Raw genomic sequence first — 18,667 nt, forward strand, 5'->3', positions numbered from 1 at the left:
CCCGCTATTTCTTGTCTTAGTTCCTTCAGAACCCTTGGGTGGATCCCGTCCGGGCCCGGTGATTTGCCGCATTTTAGCCTGTCTATCTGTTTGAGGACATCCTCCTTACTTACCTCTATGTGATCCAATTTTTCAGCCTGTTCCCCTCTCATGAGCTCCTCTGAGTCCGGTATATTAGATGTGTCTTCGCTCGTGAAAACCGACGAGAAGAACGTGTTCAACCTCTCAGCTACCTCTTTATCCTCCTTAATCACTCCCTTCCTATCCCCATCGTCCAACGGCCCCACCTCCTCTCTCGCTGGTCGCTTTCCCTTAACGTAACTGAAGAATGCCTTGAAGTTTTTCGCCTCTCTGGCCAGCCCCTCTTCGTATTCCCCCTTCGCTTTTCTAACCTCCCGGTGGCATTCCTTTTGGCATTTCCTGTGTGTCTGGTGATTTTCCTCCGTTGGGTCCTTTTTCCATCTCCGGAAGGATACCTTTTTGTCCTTTATCGCCCTCTTTACTTCTGTTGACATCCAAACCGGGTCCTTTGATCGATTGTTCTTGCAGCCTTTCCTGAAACTTGGGACATACATTCTCTGTGCTTCCTGCAGGGTGTCCCTGAATAGGGTCCAGGCGCTTCCCACAGTCTCCATCCTAAAGATTTTTCTGAGATTCCTCCCCACCATTTCCCTCATAGCAACATAGTTCCCTTTCCTGAAGTTGAGCGCAGTTGTTGCGGTCCTCCTTACTGTGGGTGTCCCCCTTTCTAATGTGAATCTGATCGCGTTGTGGTCACTGTTGCCTAGTGGTCCTCCCACTTCTACCCCTCTTGCAGGCCCCCCTAATCCGTTTAGGATGAGGTCAAGAGTAGCACTCCCTCGCGTCGGTTCCCTGACTAGTTGCTCCATGAAGCAGTCCCTCACAGCTTCTACAAATCCTGTTTCCCTAGTGCAGTTGGAGTGACCCGTACTCCAGTCAATCCCCGGGTAGTTGAAGTCCCCCATCACTGTTACACTTCCAGTCCTGCATTCTTGTCTCAGTTCAGCTTCCAGGTGGTCGATAGTACAGCCCCAGTTTTATGCCCGCACCCTTGTTTCCGGGTAATTTTGATCCATAGTGATTCCAGCCCCTCTGCCTTTGTTGCCATATCCATCCCGACCGAGTGGATAGAGTCCTTTATATATAGTGCTATGCCTCCTCCCTTCTTGTGGGTCCTGTCCCTCCTGTAAAGCTTGTACCCCGGCAGCACCACATCCCATTGATTTTCCTCTGTCCACCAGGTTTCTACAATTCCAATTATATCCAGGTCCTCCCCCTTGGCCACGACTTCTAGTTCACCCATCTTGGCCATGAGGCTTCTTGCGTTTGCATATAAGCACCTCAGGTTCCGTCGTTTTTCTTCCACCTTTGCATTTACCTGGGCCACTTGCTCTTGGATTTCGGGCATTTTTTCCGTTCCCTGTGCTTCTGCTTTGCCCTCAGCCTTTACCCTCTTAGCTTTCAGCTTCTCCACATCCCCGCCACCCCAACTTCCCCGCTTTTCCTCTGGGTTTTCTAGCCCTACCGGCCCCCTCCTGGGCTATCATCCCTTGATTATTAGTAGTAGTTTTTCAAAGCAGTGCTTAAAAACTGGCCTTAGCATGCCCTTACATGTGTCTTTACTACATGCTAAGGCCATTTTTAGCACACTAGTAAAGTGGCTACTAAAGATTGGCAAACAAGCCCTTACTTGACTTTGGCAGCAGAAGAAATAGCGGGATTTCTGCTTCTTCACCACAACTCAGTTCTATGCACACTTAGACATGCAAGGCTGCCCGTTCAGTTTCTTTTATTTTTTATTCTGTGATTTTTCTTTCAAGTTTAGTAATTTGGTTTTATTTTTGACAGGTTTTCTAAAAAAAAAATAAAAAGTAAGAAAACTTTTCCATCAAAGAACTCTTCTGTCTGTGGCGAAGGCTTATGCAGCGGTAGTTACATTTTTTTTTTGTTGCTGGCCGTTTTTTTGTTGCTGGCAGCTTTCTTCTGTAATACCTCTTTAATTTACTACTTTAAAATAATTTCTGTACCGTTTTTTTTCTGTCAAAAACAGTTCTTCGGCGTGAACATGGATGGTGCCAGGTCTTCGCAGCCTTTGATGTTGAACTGCATCAACATTGCATGACATTCTGGCATTGGCAAAGAGGGCATCCGCTTCCCAAAAAGCGTCACAGGTCTCTACAGCATCAAATCACTCGATGCAGACCAAACAATGATGCCACCACTCCCTAGCTTCACAGGTTGTCTCTCCTTCAACACCTCCCAATTTGCGGATAAGCTCTCCAATAGCTCAGAGAGATTTTTTTTTTTTTTTTTTCTCTGAGCACGTGCAGTGCCCGGGCCCCACTGGGCATGCCCGAGCCCTACCCATTTTCCCCTGCTTCCCCCTAATCCCCAGGATGTTCCTAGCTGTGGCCGGGTCGGCCGTATGGGGAGGCGGGTGGGTTGTGTGGCTGACTATCCTGCTGTCCACGGAGAACCTACGTTACAGGTAAGTAACTACACTTTCTCCTAGGACAAGCAGGATGAGTCAGCCACATATGGGTGACTCCCTAGCCGAGGGATGTACCGACTGGACCTGCGCCTTAGCGCTTTGTGCATCCCTCGCCTGGCTGTGGAGGCCGAGCCGGGCAGGGTAATCAGGCAAAGCAGGTAAAGTTGTGGAAACAAGGTTTTAGATAAAGTGCTGTGTTAACTGAGCAATAATACTCACAGAACAGTGAACTGGTCAATGACAATCAATGGACAGTGAGAAACCAACTGGTCAAAAGTGACAATTCGTACTTGCATATGAGAATTCATACTTGCCTATTCCACATTCAGACTAGACAGGAGTGCTGGAAGACCTACTTAACTCACAGAACAGCGAAAACTGGTCAATGACAATCAATGAACAGTGAGAAAACCAACTGGTCAACGGTGACAATTTATAACTGGTCAGTAGTGACAATTCGTACTTGCATATGAGAATTCATACTTGCCTATTCCACCTTCAGACTAGACTGGATTTCTGGAAGACCTACTTAACTCACAGAACAGTGTAAATTGGTCAATGACAATCAATGAACAGTGAGAAACCAACTGGTCAACAGTGACAAATCGTACTTGCATGTGAGAATTCATACTTGCCTATTCCACATTCAGTCTAGGAAGGAGTGCTGGAAGACCTACTTAATCAATATCTATAACACCCTACTTGAACAGTGTTTGTCGAAGCTGTGCTAGTGGTTGCTGTCCCTCCCGGGAGGGAACCTGTGCTTGGTGAAGGTGTGCATGGAGGACCACGTGGCTGCATCGCAGATGTCCCCTATTGGTGTGTGGTGCAGATGTGCCGTTGTGTTGGCTATGGTTCTGCGCTGGTGGGCGTTGGCTCCCACCTGCGGTTGATGCTGCGCTTTTCTATAGGTGAAGGGGATGCACTCTTATATCCAGCGCGCGCGCCTGCGTTTGGTGGCCAGAAGACCTGGTCTGTTTTGGTCGTAGGAGACGAACAATTGAGGCTTGTCTAATCTGCTGCATAGTCAGGGCCCGCACACAGTCCAAGAGGTGTTGCTGAGGAGGCAGTGTGCCTCCCTGTGGGGAGATGTAGAGTGCCGGGAGGCGCGCTGAAGCCACCTTCGGCAAGAATCGGGGGTGGGTTCTGGGTACCACCCTGTTCTCATGAGGGAGTGTGAAGGTAGACACGATGGTCAGGGTTTTCCCAGCCAGGAATACGGGATCTGCCTCCCCCAAAGGTTTGAAGGGGTCGAGGTGAGAAGATGCGGCACCAAGTTGAGGTCCCATCCGGGCGGTGGTGTCCCTTCATGAAATTTTGTGATTACTGGATGCCTCGACACTGGTTTGCTGTCTAGGCCAGCGTGGTATGCTGTGATTGCACTTAGGTGGACCTTGATGAAAGTGGGTTTTAGGTCCCCCTGAGATAAGCTCAGTATGTACTGCAGGATGCCCGGTATGGGGCAGTTGTAGGGGTCTCGCTGCGTGTCTGTGCACTGGTAGCGGAACCTTCTCTCTTTCAACCCATAGCGTTTTCTGGTTGAAGGTCTTCTGGCTGCCATAAGAGTGTGCTCCACGTCTTGTGGTAGGTTCATCCTCTCATCATCCATGCGGTCAGGGCTAAGGAACGCAGGTCATGGTGGAGGGGGTAATGAGAACTGCACTGATCGGGAGCGGGGAGAGGTGGGTGAACCGCTATCCCTTGCCGGAAAGGGAACCATGGTTGCAGGAGCCCGAACAGGGCAATCATGATCACCGTTGCTCTGTCCTGAAGAATCTTCTGCAGGACTTAGGGTGTTCCAACTCACAGACAGACCGTCGGGGCTGAGACGGCGATGGGTTGATCTCTTTGCGCAGAAGGTCAAGTATTTTGAGTTCGGTTCGGTTGCAAACAGGTTGATGCTCGGTGTGCCTCAGGTGCTGAAGATCTTCTTCATCGCCGCTGGGTTGAGACACCACTCATCAGGATCCAGCTGGTGGCTAAGTCTTTCTGCTAGGTCGTTCTGCTCCCACAGGAGGTAAGTTGCCTGGATGGCACATTGAATGGAGTCGGAGAACTCCCACATGTGGCAAGCTTCCTTGCATAGCGAGGTTGACCCTGTCCCTCCCTGTTTGCTGATATAGTGCGAGGCCACCTGGTTTTCTGTTTGGGTGAGGACTGCCCTGCCTGTTTGAAGGTTTCGAGGGCATTCCCTAAGGCCCTGAGCTCCAGTGGGTGGGTGGTCAGAGGTTGGTTACACTGGTCCCAGTGACGTCTGAGGTGCCCTTTCAGGGATCACATGAGTAGTCTGGTGTGCTGCACAACAAAGAACGGAGCGTGCTGACGATGAGCTGTTGGCAGGGATGCACTGTGCCAGGGATGTCATGGCGTCAATCTGGTAGTCCCGTAGGACGTCCTTGGTCTGCGTGGTGTCAATGACTGCCCAGATGAACGATATCCCCTGGGTGGGTATCAGGTGGGATTTCATGTAGTTGATGAGGAACCCCAGTTCTTGGAGGAGGGTTATGGTGGTTGACGGGGCTGCCAGCTGTCGAGATAAGATAGGAAGCGCACCCCTTGAAGGCGAGGATGTGCCACTGCCACGCACTTTGTGAACGCTCTTGGAGCCGTTGAGAGTCCAAGGGGCAGGACCTTGTACTGGAGGCGTCTGTCTTGGCTTTAGAAGCGACGATGCCTCCTGTGGGCTGGGTGCATGGGATACTAGCCAATACTCGGGCTTTAACAGGGCCAAGACTGTACCCAGAGAGTGCATCTGGACCTTGTGTATGCATCTGTTGAGCTTACCGAGATCCAGGGACGAGCGTTGTCCTTGTCCATGGTGACGCGGGGGTTCCTGGAGTAGAAACTCCTTGGCTTTACAAAAGGTAAATCGTGCCAAACGAACCTGATTGAATTTTTTGATTGGGTGACCAGAGAGCTGGATCAAGGACATATGCTAGATGTAATTTACTTGGATTTCAGCAAAGCCTTTTATACAGTTCCTCATAGGAGGCTGTTGAACAAACTTGAAGGGCTGAAGTTAGGACCCAAAGTGGTGAACTGGGTCAGAAACTGGCTATCGGACAGACGCCAGAGGGTGGTGGTTAATGGAAGTCGCTCGAAGGAAGGAAAGGTGACTAGTGGAGTCCCTCAGGGTTCGGTGCTGGGGCCAATCCTGTTCAATATGTATGTAAGTGACATTGCTGAAGGGCTAGAAGGAAAAGTGTGCCTTTTTGCAGATGATACCAAGATTTGTAACAGAGTAGACACCGAAGAGGGAGTGGAAAATATGAAAAAGGATCTGCAAAAGTTAGAGGAATGGTCTAATGCCTGGCAACTAAAATTCAATGCAAAGAAATGCAGAGTAATGCATTTGGGGATTAATAATAGGAAGGAACCGTATATGCTGGGAGGAGAGAAGCTGATATGCACGGACGGAGAGAGGGACCTTGGGGTGATAGTGTCCGAAGATCTAAAGGCGAAAAAACAGTGTGATAAGGCAGTGGCTGCTGCCAGAAGGATTCTGGGCTGTATAAAGAGAGGCGTAGTCAGTAGAAGGAAGAAGGTGTTGATGCCCCTGTACAGGTCATTGGTGAGGCCCCACTTGGAGTATTGTGTTCAGTTTTGGAGACCGTATCTGGCGAAAGACATAAGAAGACTTGAGGCGGTCCAGAGGAGGGCGACGAAAATGATAGGAGGCTTGCGCCAGAAGACGTATGAGGAGAGACTGGAAGACCTGAATATGTATACCCTAGAGGAAAGGAGAGACAGGGGAGATATGATTCAGACGTTCAAATACTTAAAGGGTATTAACGTAGAACAAAATCTTTTCCAGAGAAAGGAAAATGGTAAAACCAGAGGACATAATTTGAGGTTGAGGGGTGGTAGATTCAGGGGCAATGTTAGGAAATTCTACTTTACGGAGAGGGTGGTGGATGCCTGGAATGCGCTCCCGAGAGAGGTGGTGGAGAGTAAAACTGTGACTGAGTTCAAAGAAGCGTGGGATGAACACAGAAGATTTAGAATCAGAAAATAATATTAAATATTGAACTAGGCCAGTTACTGGGCAGACTTGCACGGTCTGTGTCTGTATATGGCCGTTTGGTGGAGGATGGGCTGGGGAGGGCTTCAATGGCTGGGAGGGTGTAGATGGGCTGGAGTAAGTCTTAACAGAGATTTTGGCAGTTGGAACTCAAGCACAGTACCGGGTAAAGCTTTGGATTCTCGCCCAGAAATAGCTAAGAAGAAAAAAAAAAAAAAAAAATTTAAATTGAATCAGGTTGGGCAGACTGGATGGACCATTCGGGTCTTTATCTGCCGTCATCTACTATGTGTGCATCCTCATCGAGGTCACCCATACCGAGACAACCTGCTGTATCAGTGGTACCGGCTGTTGAGCCTATAGTACTGGTGCATACTTCAGTTCTCTACAGCATCGAGTCAGTTGATACAGACCACACATCGATGATGATACTCCCCAGCTTCACAGGTTGTCTCTCCCTCATGGTTTGCATTGATATCAACCTTTCCAAGACAACCTGATGTATCAGTGGTACCATCTGTTGAGCCTTTAGTACTGGTGCATACTTTAAGGTGTCGAAGGTCTTACCAGCATTGAGTCTTTATGCAAACCATACATTGATGCCATTGTGTTCCAGCTTCACAGGTTGACTTTTCTCTTTTGTATGCATCCTTATTGAAGTCATCCACTCAGAGTCAACCCGCTGCACCGAGGGTACCGCCTGTTCAGCCATTAGTACCGGTGCATACTTCAAAGTGCCGTATGTCTCAACGGCATCCAGTTATTTGATGCAGACCACTCAACGACACCACTGTTTCTTCAGCTTTCTATGTGCATTAAGACAGAAAATCTAGCAGCGGCCTCAGAAAACTCACATAGCAGCTCCTTCTAATATGCTCAGTCCTTTTTCTCTGCCTCTTCCTCACCTATCTGTTAGCATCAGAGGTTCTAGATGTTCGGTCTTAGTTCACCTGACCTTTGGTACCTACAAATGCATTGCCAGATGAACCACCAATGATTTTAATACACAGGTCTGCCTTTCACCTCCAGGAGGCTTCATCAGAGCGGTGTTCTGATGGCAGCAACTTTAGTGCCAAGCCATTTTTTTCCCTATCTCGACGATTGGCTACTATAGGATGCTTCTCCTCAGAGATGCTCTCAGACATTCAAGTTTGCAGTTAGCTTTTTGACATCTCAGCTTTAATTCTCACAATCACTGCAATTCATAATAACTCTGCTCAACATAATTATACTCAGGGCCTTCCTCTTTCAACTTTCAAGTTTTCCCAAGATAAGATATTTGATTAGAAGGGAAATGGGTGGGTTTTATTTTTGTTATTTCATACTATATGATTATATCAATAGTTTCAATGTAATGGTACTTGTATGTAATATTGTGATGGGAGGGGAGGATTTTCTATTTAATAAGAATAATTTAAATATTAGGTTTATTACATAATATTTAAAATATTATAGAATATTAATTTGTAATGAATTGTTATACTTAATGTATTATATGAGAGTTAATCAAGTGTGTATTTTTAAGTTCATATGAGTTTATCTGCTACACTTGTTATAACATGCAAAAATGAATAAAGAATTTAAAACAACTTTCAAGTCAAGTCTCTCATCTTCTGTCTATTTCAGCTACACAACTGATGGGATTCTTGGATCACGTGGCATCTTCAATCTATATTACTTTCTTCATGAGACTTCATTTTTGAATTGCTCAGCAGTCTCTGGCATCTACATCGCTGTGCTACTCTCTTCAGTGGGGGTTGACTTCGTCCAATCTTTCCAAACTGCTTCAGATGCGAGCCTGTTCTGCCAAGAGCAGATGTTTATATACATATGTTGAGACTTAAGAGAGTTGGAATACTCTCAAGTCTTTTCATCACAGCATATTTAATCAACTCCTCTTACTATGCATGAGCAATCAACTTGCATTCTGCATAATCAAGCATGACAGTATCAGTTTTTCTGTCAGAAGGCCAAGAGGGTTTTGAACTACTCAATTGCTTGAAACATATTTCTAAACCTTGTCTATGTTCAAAAAGCAACAAATACCCTTGCCGACAACGTCAACTGATTTCTTTAGCAACACGAGAGGCTGCTTACCTCCTTGGTTTTGCGCCACATTTTTTCTCTTTCTGAGACTCCTCAGATAGTCCTATCCTGTGTTAGACACTATGTTAAGGATCCAATATCCTTCTAGATTTTGCCCTCTCTTCTCATGCAGAGTTGAAGTTTCTTTTACATCCCATTCTACAGTAGTCTCATCAGACACTTCTATTTGGGATAACCTCATCTGATGCAGAACTGCTCTTTTCACAATCTTTTTTGGATGTCTCCAGGAATCCCTTCTTTATGGCAGTGTTTCCAATAAAATATGGTTTTCAGCGTAATATGGTATTAATCATCAAGATGCTTTATCATCCTCCATATCTTCAGTGTTGGAATATTTTTTCCGTTTATCCAACTCATGGCTTAAAATCACTTTAGGCCGACTTCACCTCACGGTTTTTAATGTTTTCCATATTTTACTGTTCTAGTTCTGACTATTCATCTTCTAGTTGATAGTTTATGAAAGCACTTGTCAACATCAGACCATTTCTCAAACCTCCTCTACTGGTTTGGATTCTTATTGTGGTTCTCTCCAGTCTGCTACAGCCTCCATTTCAACTGATGGCCTATGTTTTTCTTAACTTCCTCTCTTAGGAAGTGGAATTTTCTTTTTATTTCCACCAATTCTGACTTGCTTCTGTGACAGTGACACACCTTATTTGGGGGTTTTTTTTACCATAAGTTTTCTCTGCACTTTTCCAGAGATAGTCTTGGATTTTCATTTCATCAATTCATCATGTCGCCAGTTTTCTTTCTGAAATCTATTTCTCATTCTGCTGGTCAGTTCTTCATACCTTCTACTGTAAACGGACCTTAACTTATTACTTACAAAGGTCTCAGTCTTATAAAGCATCGCTTCAACTGCTCACCTCTTTTCATACTAACAAGTTGAGCTGGTCCACCACCAAAAGATCTATTTCCACATGGCTTGCAGCCTGTATTTCATTTTGCTTTGTTTGGGATGGGCTGCAATTCGGAGATCTTATAACAGCTCATGGGATCCAGACTATGCAGCTTTCTTATGTTCTTCTTACATTGCTGATATCTGCAAAGTAGCTACTTGGTCCTCAGTTCACACGTTCATCTCTCTCTATTCTCTGGAATTCTTTCCGGATGCGATGGTTACTTTGTCCAAGCAGTATTATAATTTTTATTCTCTTTCCTGGCCAACTCTTCCGCCATCCCATTACAGTAAGCTAGGAAGGGAGTTCCATGTGTGAGAATATGCTGCCTGCTTGTCCTAGAATAAAGCACAGTTACTTACCTTAACAGGTGTTATCCGGGGACAGCAGGCAGATATTCTCACATCCCACCCACCTCCCCTGGTTGGCTTCTTAGCTGGCTTACGGAACGCGGGGACTCGGGCTGGTGTCAGGCAGGAAGGCCCATTCGCAGTGTGGGCAGTTGTAAAGTTTTTCATCTTAAAGTGACAGTTCACTTGTCAGACTGTCTGTATCTGGCTCTGTGGATGATGTCACACCATTTGTGAGAATTTCTGCCTGCTGTCCTGGATAACACCAGTTATGGTAAGTATCTATGCTTTACTGGAATATAAACCAAGCTCACGTCAGTCTTGCAAGGTTACTGTGGGAGTCAGTGGCTTAGAAGTTAGAGTTCAATCTCAGCCTGCTTCTTGTGACTCTAGGCAAGTCACTTAATCCCTCCATTGCCCCAGATTCCACAGTTAGATTGTGATCTCCAGGGACAAATAGGGAAAATAGTTAAGATTACTTGATTAATATTCAGTGTGTTGTAACTGCTTTGGGTGAATCTCTTGATGAAAAAGCAGTAAATAAACATTCATAACCACTGTGGGAACTTGCATCAGCCATTTTGAGTAGCGAGACTGCACAGGCCAGAGTATAGAAGGATCGCCCTTGCCCTGGCTCACCAGGGAGAGGCCTGCAATGGGTCTGAGAGGGGGAAGACTGAACTAGGACCCTGATTTTTGAGCCATTTATTTGGCCCAGAAATCTAGGTTTATATTTATATATACAGCATGAGGACCATAATCAAAAGAAACGTCCAAGTCCGATTTGGACATAGGGCGCTAGTTGCCAAAAGTCGGCACGGCAAAATATGTCTAAAAGTATACTTTTTTGAAAATCATCCATCTGTACGTCCAGGAGTTTGATCGTCCAGACTGCCACTGCGTCTATCTTTATACCGCATTCTCGTCCAAATATTCATCTAAGTCCCAGACGCCCTGAACAAGACTTTTTGGATATGGGAGGGGCCAGCAATGTGATGGACTGGCCACCCAGACATGGCAACAGAGCAGTGGGGCAACTTACAGGACACTGCTGTGAATTTCACAAAAAATGTGCTACATAAACATCTCACCAGAATTCCCATATAAGTATTGTTGAACCCCCCAAAACCCGCTATACCTGCCTGTCTACAACCCCAATAGCCCTTATGGCTGCAGGTGGCACCTATATGGCAGTACAGTGGGTTTTTTTTGGGTGTGCTCACATTTTCCACCATGAATGTAGTGGTTAGAGTGGCTTATGGGCCTAGGTCCTTCTCTCTATGGTTCACTAGACCCCCCCCCCCAGGCTACTTAAAGAGACCTCTATACAGCTTTACTAGGCTTTCTTATAGCAGGTGCTGATGTTCCGGAGACAGGTATGTATGCTTTTATTCAGATTTTTATGGCGGTATGAGTGTCTGCAGTGGTTATCTGGTCATTTTGGATAACTTCTGGGCGCTTAGACCTGGTTTTAGATCGCCTAAGTGGCAACAAGTTCTGTCCAGGCAGCCTCGAAAAAATTTTCGATTAGCTCTGTAGTACAGCTAAGTCTAGGTCGGCCTATGTCCCACCCAAATCCCACCCTCACCACTCCTCCAAAAACGCCCCTTTCAACTCTTGGCGCACAGTGGCATTCAGAGGCCTGAAATGTCCCTGGATACGTTTAAAAAGCCGTTTTGATTATTGGCACTTGGATGACCAGGTTTTTAAACTAAACTAAACTAAACCTTAGGTTTGTATACCGCATCATCTCTACATTCGTAAAGCTCGACACGGTTAACAGGAGTTAGGGTAGAAAGGAACTCCAGAGGAGGGAAGGATGAAGAGGAAATTTAGAGGACTAGAATAATCAGAGAGGGAGGAAGAGTTACATTTTTGAGAATAACCAGGTTTTCAGATGTTTACGGAAGAGTTGGAGGGAGCTCAGATTCCTAAGAGGGGAGGTAAGGTTGTTCCAGAGCTCAGTGATTCTAAAAGGGAGGGAGAAAGGGAGAACTCTCCTTTTAGAGAGGGAAAGGAGAGTTTCAGTTTTTGGGTGGATCTGGTGGAATTGGGGTTAGAGGAATTCCAAGAAAGAGGAATAAAGGGGGGGAGGATGCCATGTAGGATCTTGAAAGTAAGGCAGGCACATTTGAAGTGGACTCTGGAGATTATCGGAAGCCAGTGGAGCTTGGACAAAAAGCGGTGAGACGTGGTTGAATTTGCTTTTTGTGAAGATAAGCTTAGCAGCGGCATTCTGAATCCGCTGGAGTCTTTGAAGGTTTTACTTTGTAGACATATTTCCTTTTCGATTATGAGCCCCTATATGTTCAATGATCAAAATTTCTTTTGTGCCTTCCTTATTAACTTTTCTCCCATCCCCACTATGTAACCCCCCCATAATAGTTCAGCTATGCAGTGGATAGGGAAAAAAATAGTCATTCACACTAGAGAATGACATGGGAACTAATTTTTTCCCGTCCCTGCGGGAACTCATTTTCCCGTCCCATCTGTTCCTGCCCATTCCTGCAAGCTATGTCCTCATCTGCACAACCCTCAGACACTTTAAAATCATAAGTGTTTGAGGCTTGTGCAGTTAAGACAGAGCTTACAGGAATGTGGCAAGGACAGAGACAAATCTCGCAGGGACAAGACGGGGAAATTTTGAGTTCCTGCAGGGACTGGGCCAAATTTGTCCCCATATCATTCTCTAAACCCATTCATCTTTTCCATGTTCTGACATTTTAAGTGTATAGATAATATAAGATTGTGAATGAGTTGTGACATCTGCTGCACTGGCCACCTGGAATGATAATTATGAATGGAAATTGGCTGGATTTGAAATGACATAACCTGTAACTTTTTTGTGATTTTACAGATATGCCAAGGATGATATGAATGTCCGTGATCAGCCTTTTGGCATTCAGGCAAGTTCTTAATATTTTGATATTTTGGAGATTTCAGTTGAATAACAGTATAGATAATATTTGTATAGTGCCATTAAGTGACTTTTCAGATTCCAGCTCACCAAAAGGCAATGCTTTGATCCTTTTTTTCCATAATTACTAATTCTACATCAATAGACACCTCATTCCTGAACTCGGTTAATCCCTTCGCGTGAGATTTGCGTAGAGATCCTCATTAGCATCATCTTCACTTCACTCCGATTCTCATTTATTCCTTAGTCTCTCTCTCTACTTGCGAGATGGTAGAAGCCTGTCTGCTCTGCTCTTCTTTTTTTCTTTTAATTCCGTTTTTTGTTTTTTTTTTCCATCCCATCGTGAGGCTTTTCAGTGCTGCAGAGGTTTCCAACTTTGGAACATCTCTGGCTGCAGGAGAACTCAGACTCTGAGATCAGATGTCTGTAGCCAAGGGGCAGACTGCTTTGCAATGCACCTGCTTGGCCAGCCTGCACTAATAGTTAGAGAGCTCAGGGACTGTTCCATTGGAAACAGACTCGCCTCCGGTTTGAACACATGCTAAGTGGCTCCATGGCTGGCTGTTCCAGGATCAGAGCCGACTGCGTTTCCTCCCCTCTACTCTGCGTGTGAGTTAAGAACATAAGAAGTTGCCTCCGCTGGGGCAGACCAGAGGTCCATCCTGCCCAGCAGTCCGCTCCCGCGGCGGCCCCATCAGGCCCCACTGCCTGAACAGTGGTCTCTGACTAATTTTATTAATTTACCTCTAATCTTGTCCCTATAACCTTACCTCTACTCCTATCTGTACCCCTGAATCCCTTTGTCCTCAAGGTACCTGTCCAGACCTTCTTTGAAGCTCTGTAGCGTACTTCTGCCTATCACATCCTCCGGCAGCGCATTCCATGTATCCACCACCCTCTGGGTGAAAAAGAACTTCCTGGCGTTTGTTCTAAACCTTTCCCTTTCAATTTCTCCGAGTGCCCCCTTGTACTTGTGGTTCCCCTTAGTTTGAAAAATCTGTCCCTGTCCACTTTTTCTATGCCCTTCATGATCTTGAAGATTTCTATCATGTCTCCCCTGAGTCGTCGCTTTTCCAGGGAGAAAAGCCTCAGCTTTTTCAGTCTGTCAGTATATGAGAGGTCCCCCATACCCTTTATTAGCTTAGTTGCTCTTCTCTGGACTCTCTCAAGTACCGCCATGTCTTTCTTGAGGTACGGCGACCAGTACTGGACACAGTACTCCAGGTGCGGGCGCACCATCGCACGATACAGTGGCAGGATGACTTCCTTTGTCCTGGTTGTGATACCTTTCTTAATGATACCCAACATTTTGTTCACTTTCCTTGAGGCTGTGGCGCACTGCGCCGACGCCTTTAGTGTTGTGTCCACCATCACTCCCAGGTCTCTTTCAAGGTTGCTCACCCCTAGCGGTGATCCCCCCATCTTGTAAGTGAACATCGGGTTCTTTTTCCCAATATGCATGACCTTGCATTTCCCTATGTTGAAGCTCATTTGCCACTTTTTGGCCCACTCTAACAGCGTTGTCAGATCTTTTTGGAGGTCTTCGCAGTCCTCCATGGTTATGACCCTGCTGTATAGTTTAGTGTCATCCGCGAATTTAATAACCTCACATTTTGTTCCCGTCTCCAGGTCGTTAATAAATATATTGAACAGGAGCGGGTCCCAGCGAGAGTTGATATTTCCGGCTGGTCAGTGGGTCAGAAAGGCAGTCAGAAGAAGCAAGCAGTCCAGTTTTCCAGGCTTGTTTGAAGCAGAAGTTCTGCTATGTCTCCTGGCTGCAGTTTCAGCCCAGGCAGCTCCCAGCATAAGCATAGCACAGTCTATGAGAGAAAATTGGGGTGGTCTTTAAAAAGGGGGGGTTAAGTGCTGGATCTAGGGAAAGGGTCCCCTACCCCTAAAATCACTGGGTTTTGACCCTTAGTGTAGCTCCCACGGGCCATTTTTGGCACCTGAATCAATGCGGCGGCGGCCATCTTGCATTTCCTGATTTGGAAATAAAAGCCTCTATCTGCCTCAAAGCACCTTGATTTAGCAGTCCAGGATACTTCGGATCATGCCAGATTTGCACTGGATGGAGGACCGAGGACCATCAGTGTTCCACATGCCGTGCATCATGTAAGGGGGGCTGGGAGCCATGGACTTGGCCCCCTCTAGTTCCCCTAGGGGTATAGGTTCCTAGATGGCTTGAGTTCCAGGTCAGAAGTCCTAGTTAGAGCCAGGAAAGTGCAACTCTGCGTCCCCAGCAAAGCGTATCTGGGCATCTGCCGCAAAACCCCCAGAAAGGGACAAGAGAGTGACCGCAAGGGACCTTGGAGTGTCCTAGTGATGGTTTTGCTCCAAAACTGCATCATTAGCTGTATGAAAACATATTTAACAGCAGCTGCATGGAACCCTCGAGGATTGCGGCAATGCTGGCACCAGGGGGTCTTTACCTCCAAAGATGCACTTCCTCCTCTGTGCAGCCATGCGCAAGAAATGGGGTTAATTTGGAGGATGACTAGGATGATAGGATTCAGTTTCCATGCCTTTACTTTCCCAGTCTGGGTCCTCGGTAGTATCATATCTGGAAGAGCCGGATCTGGAATGAGTGGAGGTTCTTAATGGTTCCATGCGGCTGGATCTTGGAGAGGACCCGACTGTGCACAGACAGTTACATTACATTACATTACATTAGGGATTTCTATTCCGCCTGTGCCTTGCGGTTCTAGGCGTCATGCCTTCAGTGCTTTTGGAAATAATTATGGAGTCTCTTCAAGAATTAAAGATAGACCCCCACAGTCCTCAGCTGTGCAGTTTACTTATGGCTCAGATCACATGCTTTCCCTCACATCAGTACATTACTAAAATGCTAATGGGAGTTCCCGGAGGTAGCTAGGGCCATAGCAAAGCTTTATCCAATGGATGCTAAATTTAACCAGCTGTTTGTCTCATCAAAGGTAGACTCCCTTTCTCCCCAGTGAAGACAAAGTAGTGTTGAAAGATACCCAGGACTACAGGCTGGATTTTGTTCTCAAAAAAATAGTTTGATTCTGCAGCTACAGGATTAAAGGCAGCCACAGCAGTATCCTATGGAGAACATGCCTGCCACTCCATATTGCACCGTGATCTAGAGGCCGAGGGGGATCTTCTGTTTCTCATGTCGGGAATGGATTATGTAATAGATGTTCTCTGATATTTTCAGGATATTGAGCAAAGTTTCTGCCTATGCCATTTCTGCCCGAAGAATGCTGTGGATCAGGCAGTGAGCAGGGGACTTATTCTCCAAGGTGACACTGAGCAAGTTAACTCTTTAAAGGACAATTGCTTTTTAGAAAAAGTCTGGATGACCTCATGGCCAATGTGCAGGATCACAAGCCAAACTCTTTACCTAACAGTAGACAGGAGCTCCTAGGGGGGTTAGGTCGGGGTAATTTTCGCAGCTCTAGGTATTTTTGCAAGTACTTCGGAGGTGCATCAGTCCAGAGAATCTTTTCAAGGCTTTGAAGCACACCCACTCTACAGGATTCCTCCCCTCTTCTGCCCCCAAGAAACAGTTGTGACGCAGAGGCAACAGCCAAACCTGTGAGGATAGGTGGAAGATTAACAGCCTATTGGGAGGCAATGAGGTGGGGATCACATCAGACTGGAGATTATTCAGGAGGGGTACTGGAGATTATTCAGGAGAGGTACAAGCTCGAGTTCTTTTGCCCCCTTCTGGAACCTATTTTTAGACTCCTTCAGCGGGGAAGGAGACTAGAAAAAGCAGTCAGAGTTTGAGTGACAGTGCAGAGGCTGCTAAAGCTAGCAGCCATGGATCCAATTCTAGATCAGGAATCAGGCTTAGGCAGATACTTAATAGTGCCCAAAAGAGTCTCTGAAGACTGGAGGCTGATTCTGGATCTCAAGTCGGTTAATGCGGCCCTCAAGATGCCTCATTTATGAATGAAGACAGTGCAGTCAATCATTGCTTCAGTGAAACCAGGGGAATTTCTGGTCCCTCTGGATTTGACTGAGCCCTATCGGCACATTCACATTTTTCCAGTGCATAGGAAGTTCTTAACAGTTCCATGCACTGAGCATCTCTTCAGTTCTCGGCCCTGCCATTTGGGCTGACCACAGCACTACATGTTTACCGAGGTGATGGTAGTAGCAGCAGCACACCTCTGCAGAGGGGGGGTTCAGGTGCATCATTTTCTGGACAATTGGCTGATAAGAGTTCTGTCAAATCAAAGGGAGGATGGCAGCGCACGTGTGGTTCAGCTTCTGCAAAACCTTGGCTGGGAGGTCACTTTGGAAGAGCCTCTTGGAGTATATGGGGATTCCGTTCGATACAAAAGGAGAACAAAGTTTTTCTGCCAGATAGCCACAAAATGATGCTTATGCGGTAGATAGGGAGTTTCAAGACAGGATGCATTACATGCAGGTATTGGGGTCAATAGTAGCGACTGTAGATGTGGTTCCTGGGCAAGGACACACTTGTTCCTTCTCCAGGACACACTTCTATTCACCGCATTATAGATACATATACCTTGGACAGCGAAGACAAGATGCAGTTGGACTGTTGGCCAGAGCCTCAGTGCCTGGCTCAAGGAATTTCTCTCTGCATCTCCTCATGGATTGATTCTGACTACAGAAGCCAGTCTCTACGGTTGAGGAACACAAAGGGCATGTGGTTCAAGGACATTGGTCCCCTTGCCTTCCTTCCTGCCTCCTGAAGGTGGTTTCAGGTTTCCATGTCTAGTAGGAAATTTGTTGCCCTACATTTAGTTCTGTGGGCTCAAAGAGAAAGGACAGATCCTGAAGAGACAGGAGAACTCTCCTGTCTTGAGGTGACGAATGAGTTTTGTCTGTCAGATCATCTATTTGTGCTAACGAAACTATGTTGCCAGGGTAGACCAGCTTTTAAAGCTACCATTTCCTAATGGATTTGCATGATCTCGTCTATGTATATTGGATGTGGAGAACCATCTCCGATCTCCTTGTGAGCACATTTGACTAGGCATTTGGCTTCTTCATGGGCGGAGGCCATGGCTGTGGCGACTGAAGAGATTTGTAGGGCAGCCATATGGTCCACTTTTCGTTCCTTCACAAAGGTTTATAGGATGGATGTGGCAGCATGATTGGACACCATGTTTGCATCCTCAGTGCTAACAGCAAGCTCATTTGCCCTGCCCTAGACTCAAGGAACTACTTTGGTACATCCCAATTGTTCAAGTCTTGTATGCCTTTTGCACTAGAAGAGAAGATTAGGCTCTTACCGCAATAATCATCTTTCTAGTACAAAGGCATATGAGTCTTAATGACCCGCCCTGTCTGATTTCAATAGCCTGCTTACTTTCTCATGACATGCATATATTACCAAATGTTTGAATTTTTACTGTCAAGCAGATTCGATAGTGTGAGATGAAATGAAGTTACTAAATAAATGAGGGAAATAGGGAATGTAAAAGCTTCATAGTTATTAGTGCAAGTTGTGCTTAGCAAGGTAGCTTTCCACCTTTGTTTTACCAATCATTTTTTTTAATTGGTTTTGTTCACTGATCTTTGCAGAGCAGAACAGAGTTGATGTAGACAGGGAGGTTCCCCATACACCCTCTTTTTTTAGGTTTGTTCTTAGTTTGGCATTGCTTTGGTAAGCAATTAAATGGTTGAGTGACACATTTGCTCATTAAAACAAATTTACATAAGGTGTAATTTAATCAAAGATATCTAATGCTGAGGTGACAAACCTTTTTTTTCCTCTTTTTAGTAGTACCTTAAGACATTGATCAAAGCCTGTTTTTGTATTGACAGTGGATTTGCAGTTTTACAGTACAGTAACATAATAGAAAAGGGCTGACCTGGGAGCTGTTTGACCTTGTCAGTGTGACAGGAGGAAAATTT

General features: G+C 45.9%; 1 protein-coding gene across 1 annotated transcript in view; it reads left to right on the plus strand.

Annotated features, from left to right (window-relative positions):
* Positions 1-18,667, plus strand: part of CIR1 (corepressor interacting with RBPJ, CIR1) — a 109,694-nt gene that overhangs the window by 42,106 nt on the left and 48,921 nt on the right. The window contains exon 6 of the mRNA XM_033944436.1: positions 12,746-12,794. Coding sequence (XP_033800327.1) covers positions 12,746-12,794 — 49 coding nt within the window. The remainder of the gene's footprint in view (positions 1-12,745; positions 12,795-18,667) is intronic.

This window comes from Geotrypetes seraphini, chromosome 5 (genome assembly GCF_902459505.1).
Source record: "Geotrypetes seraphini chromosome 5, aGeoSer1.1, whole genome shotgun sequence".
NCBI lineage: Eukaryota > Metazoa > Chordata > Amphibia > Gymnophiona > Dermophiidae > Geotrypetes > Geotrypetes seraphini.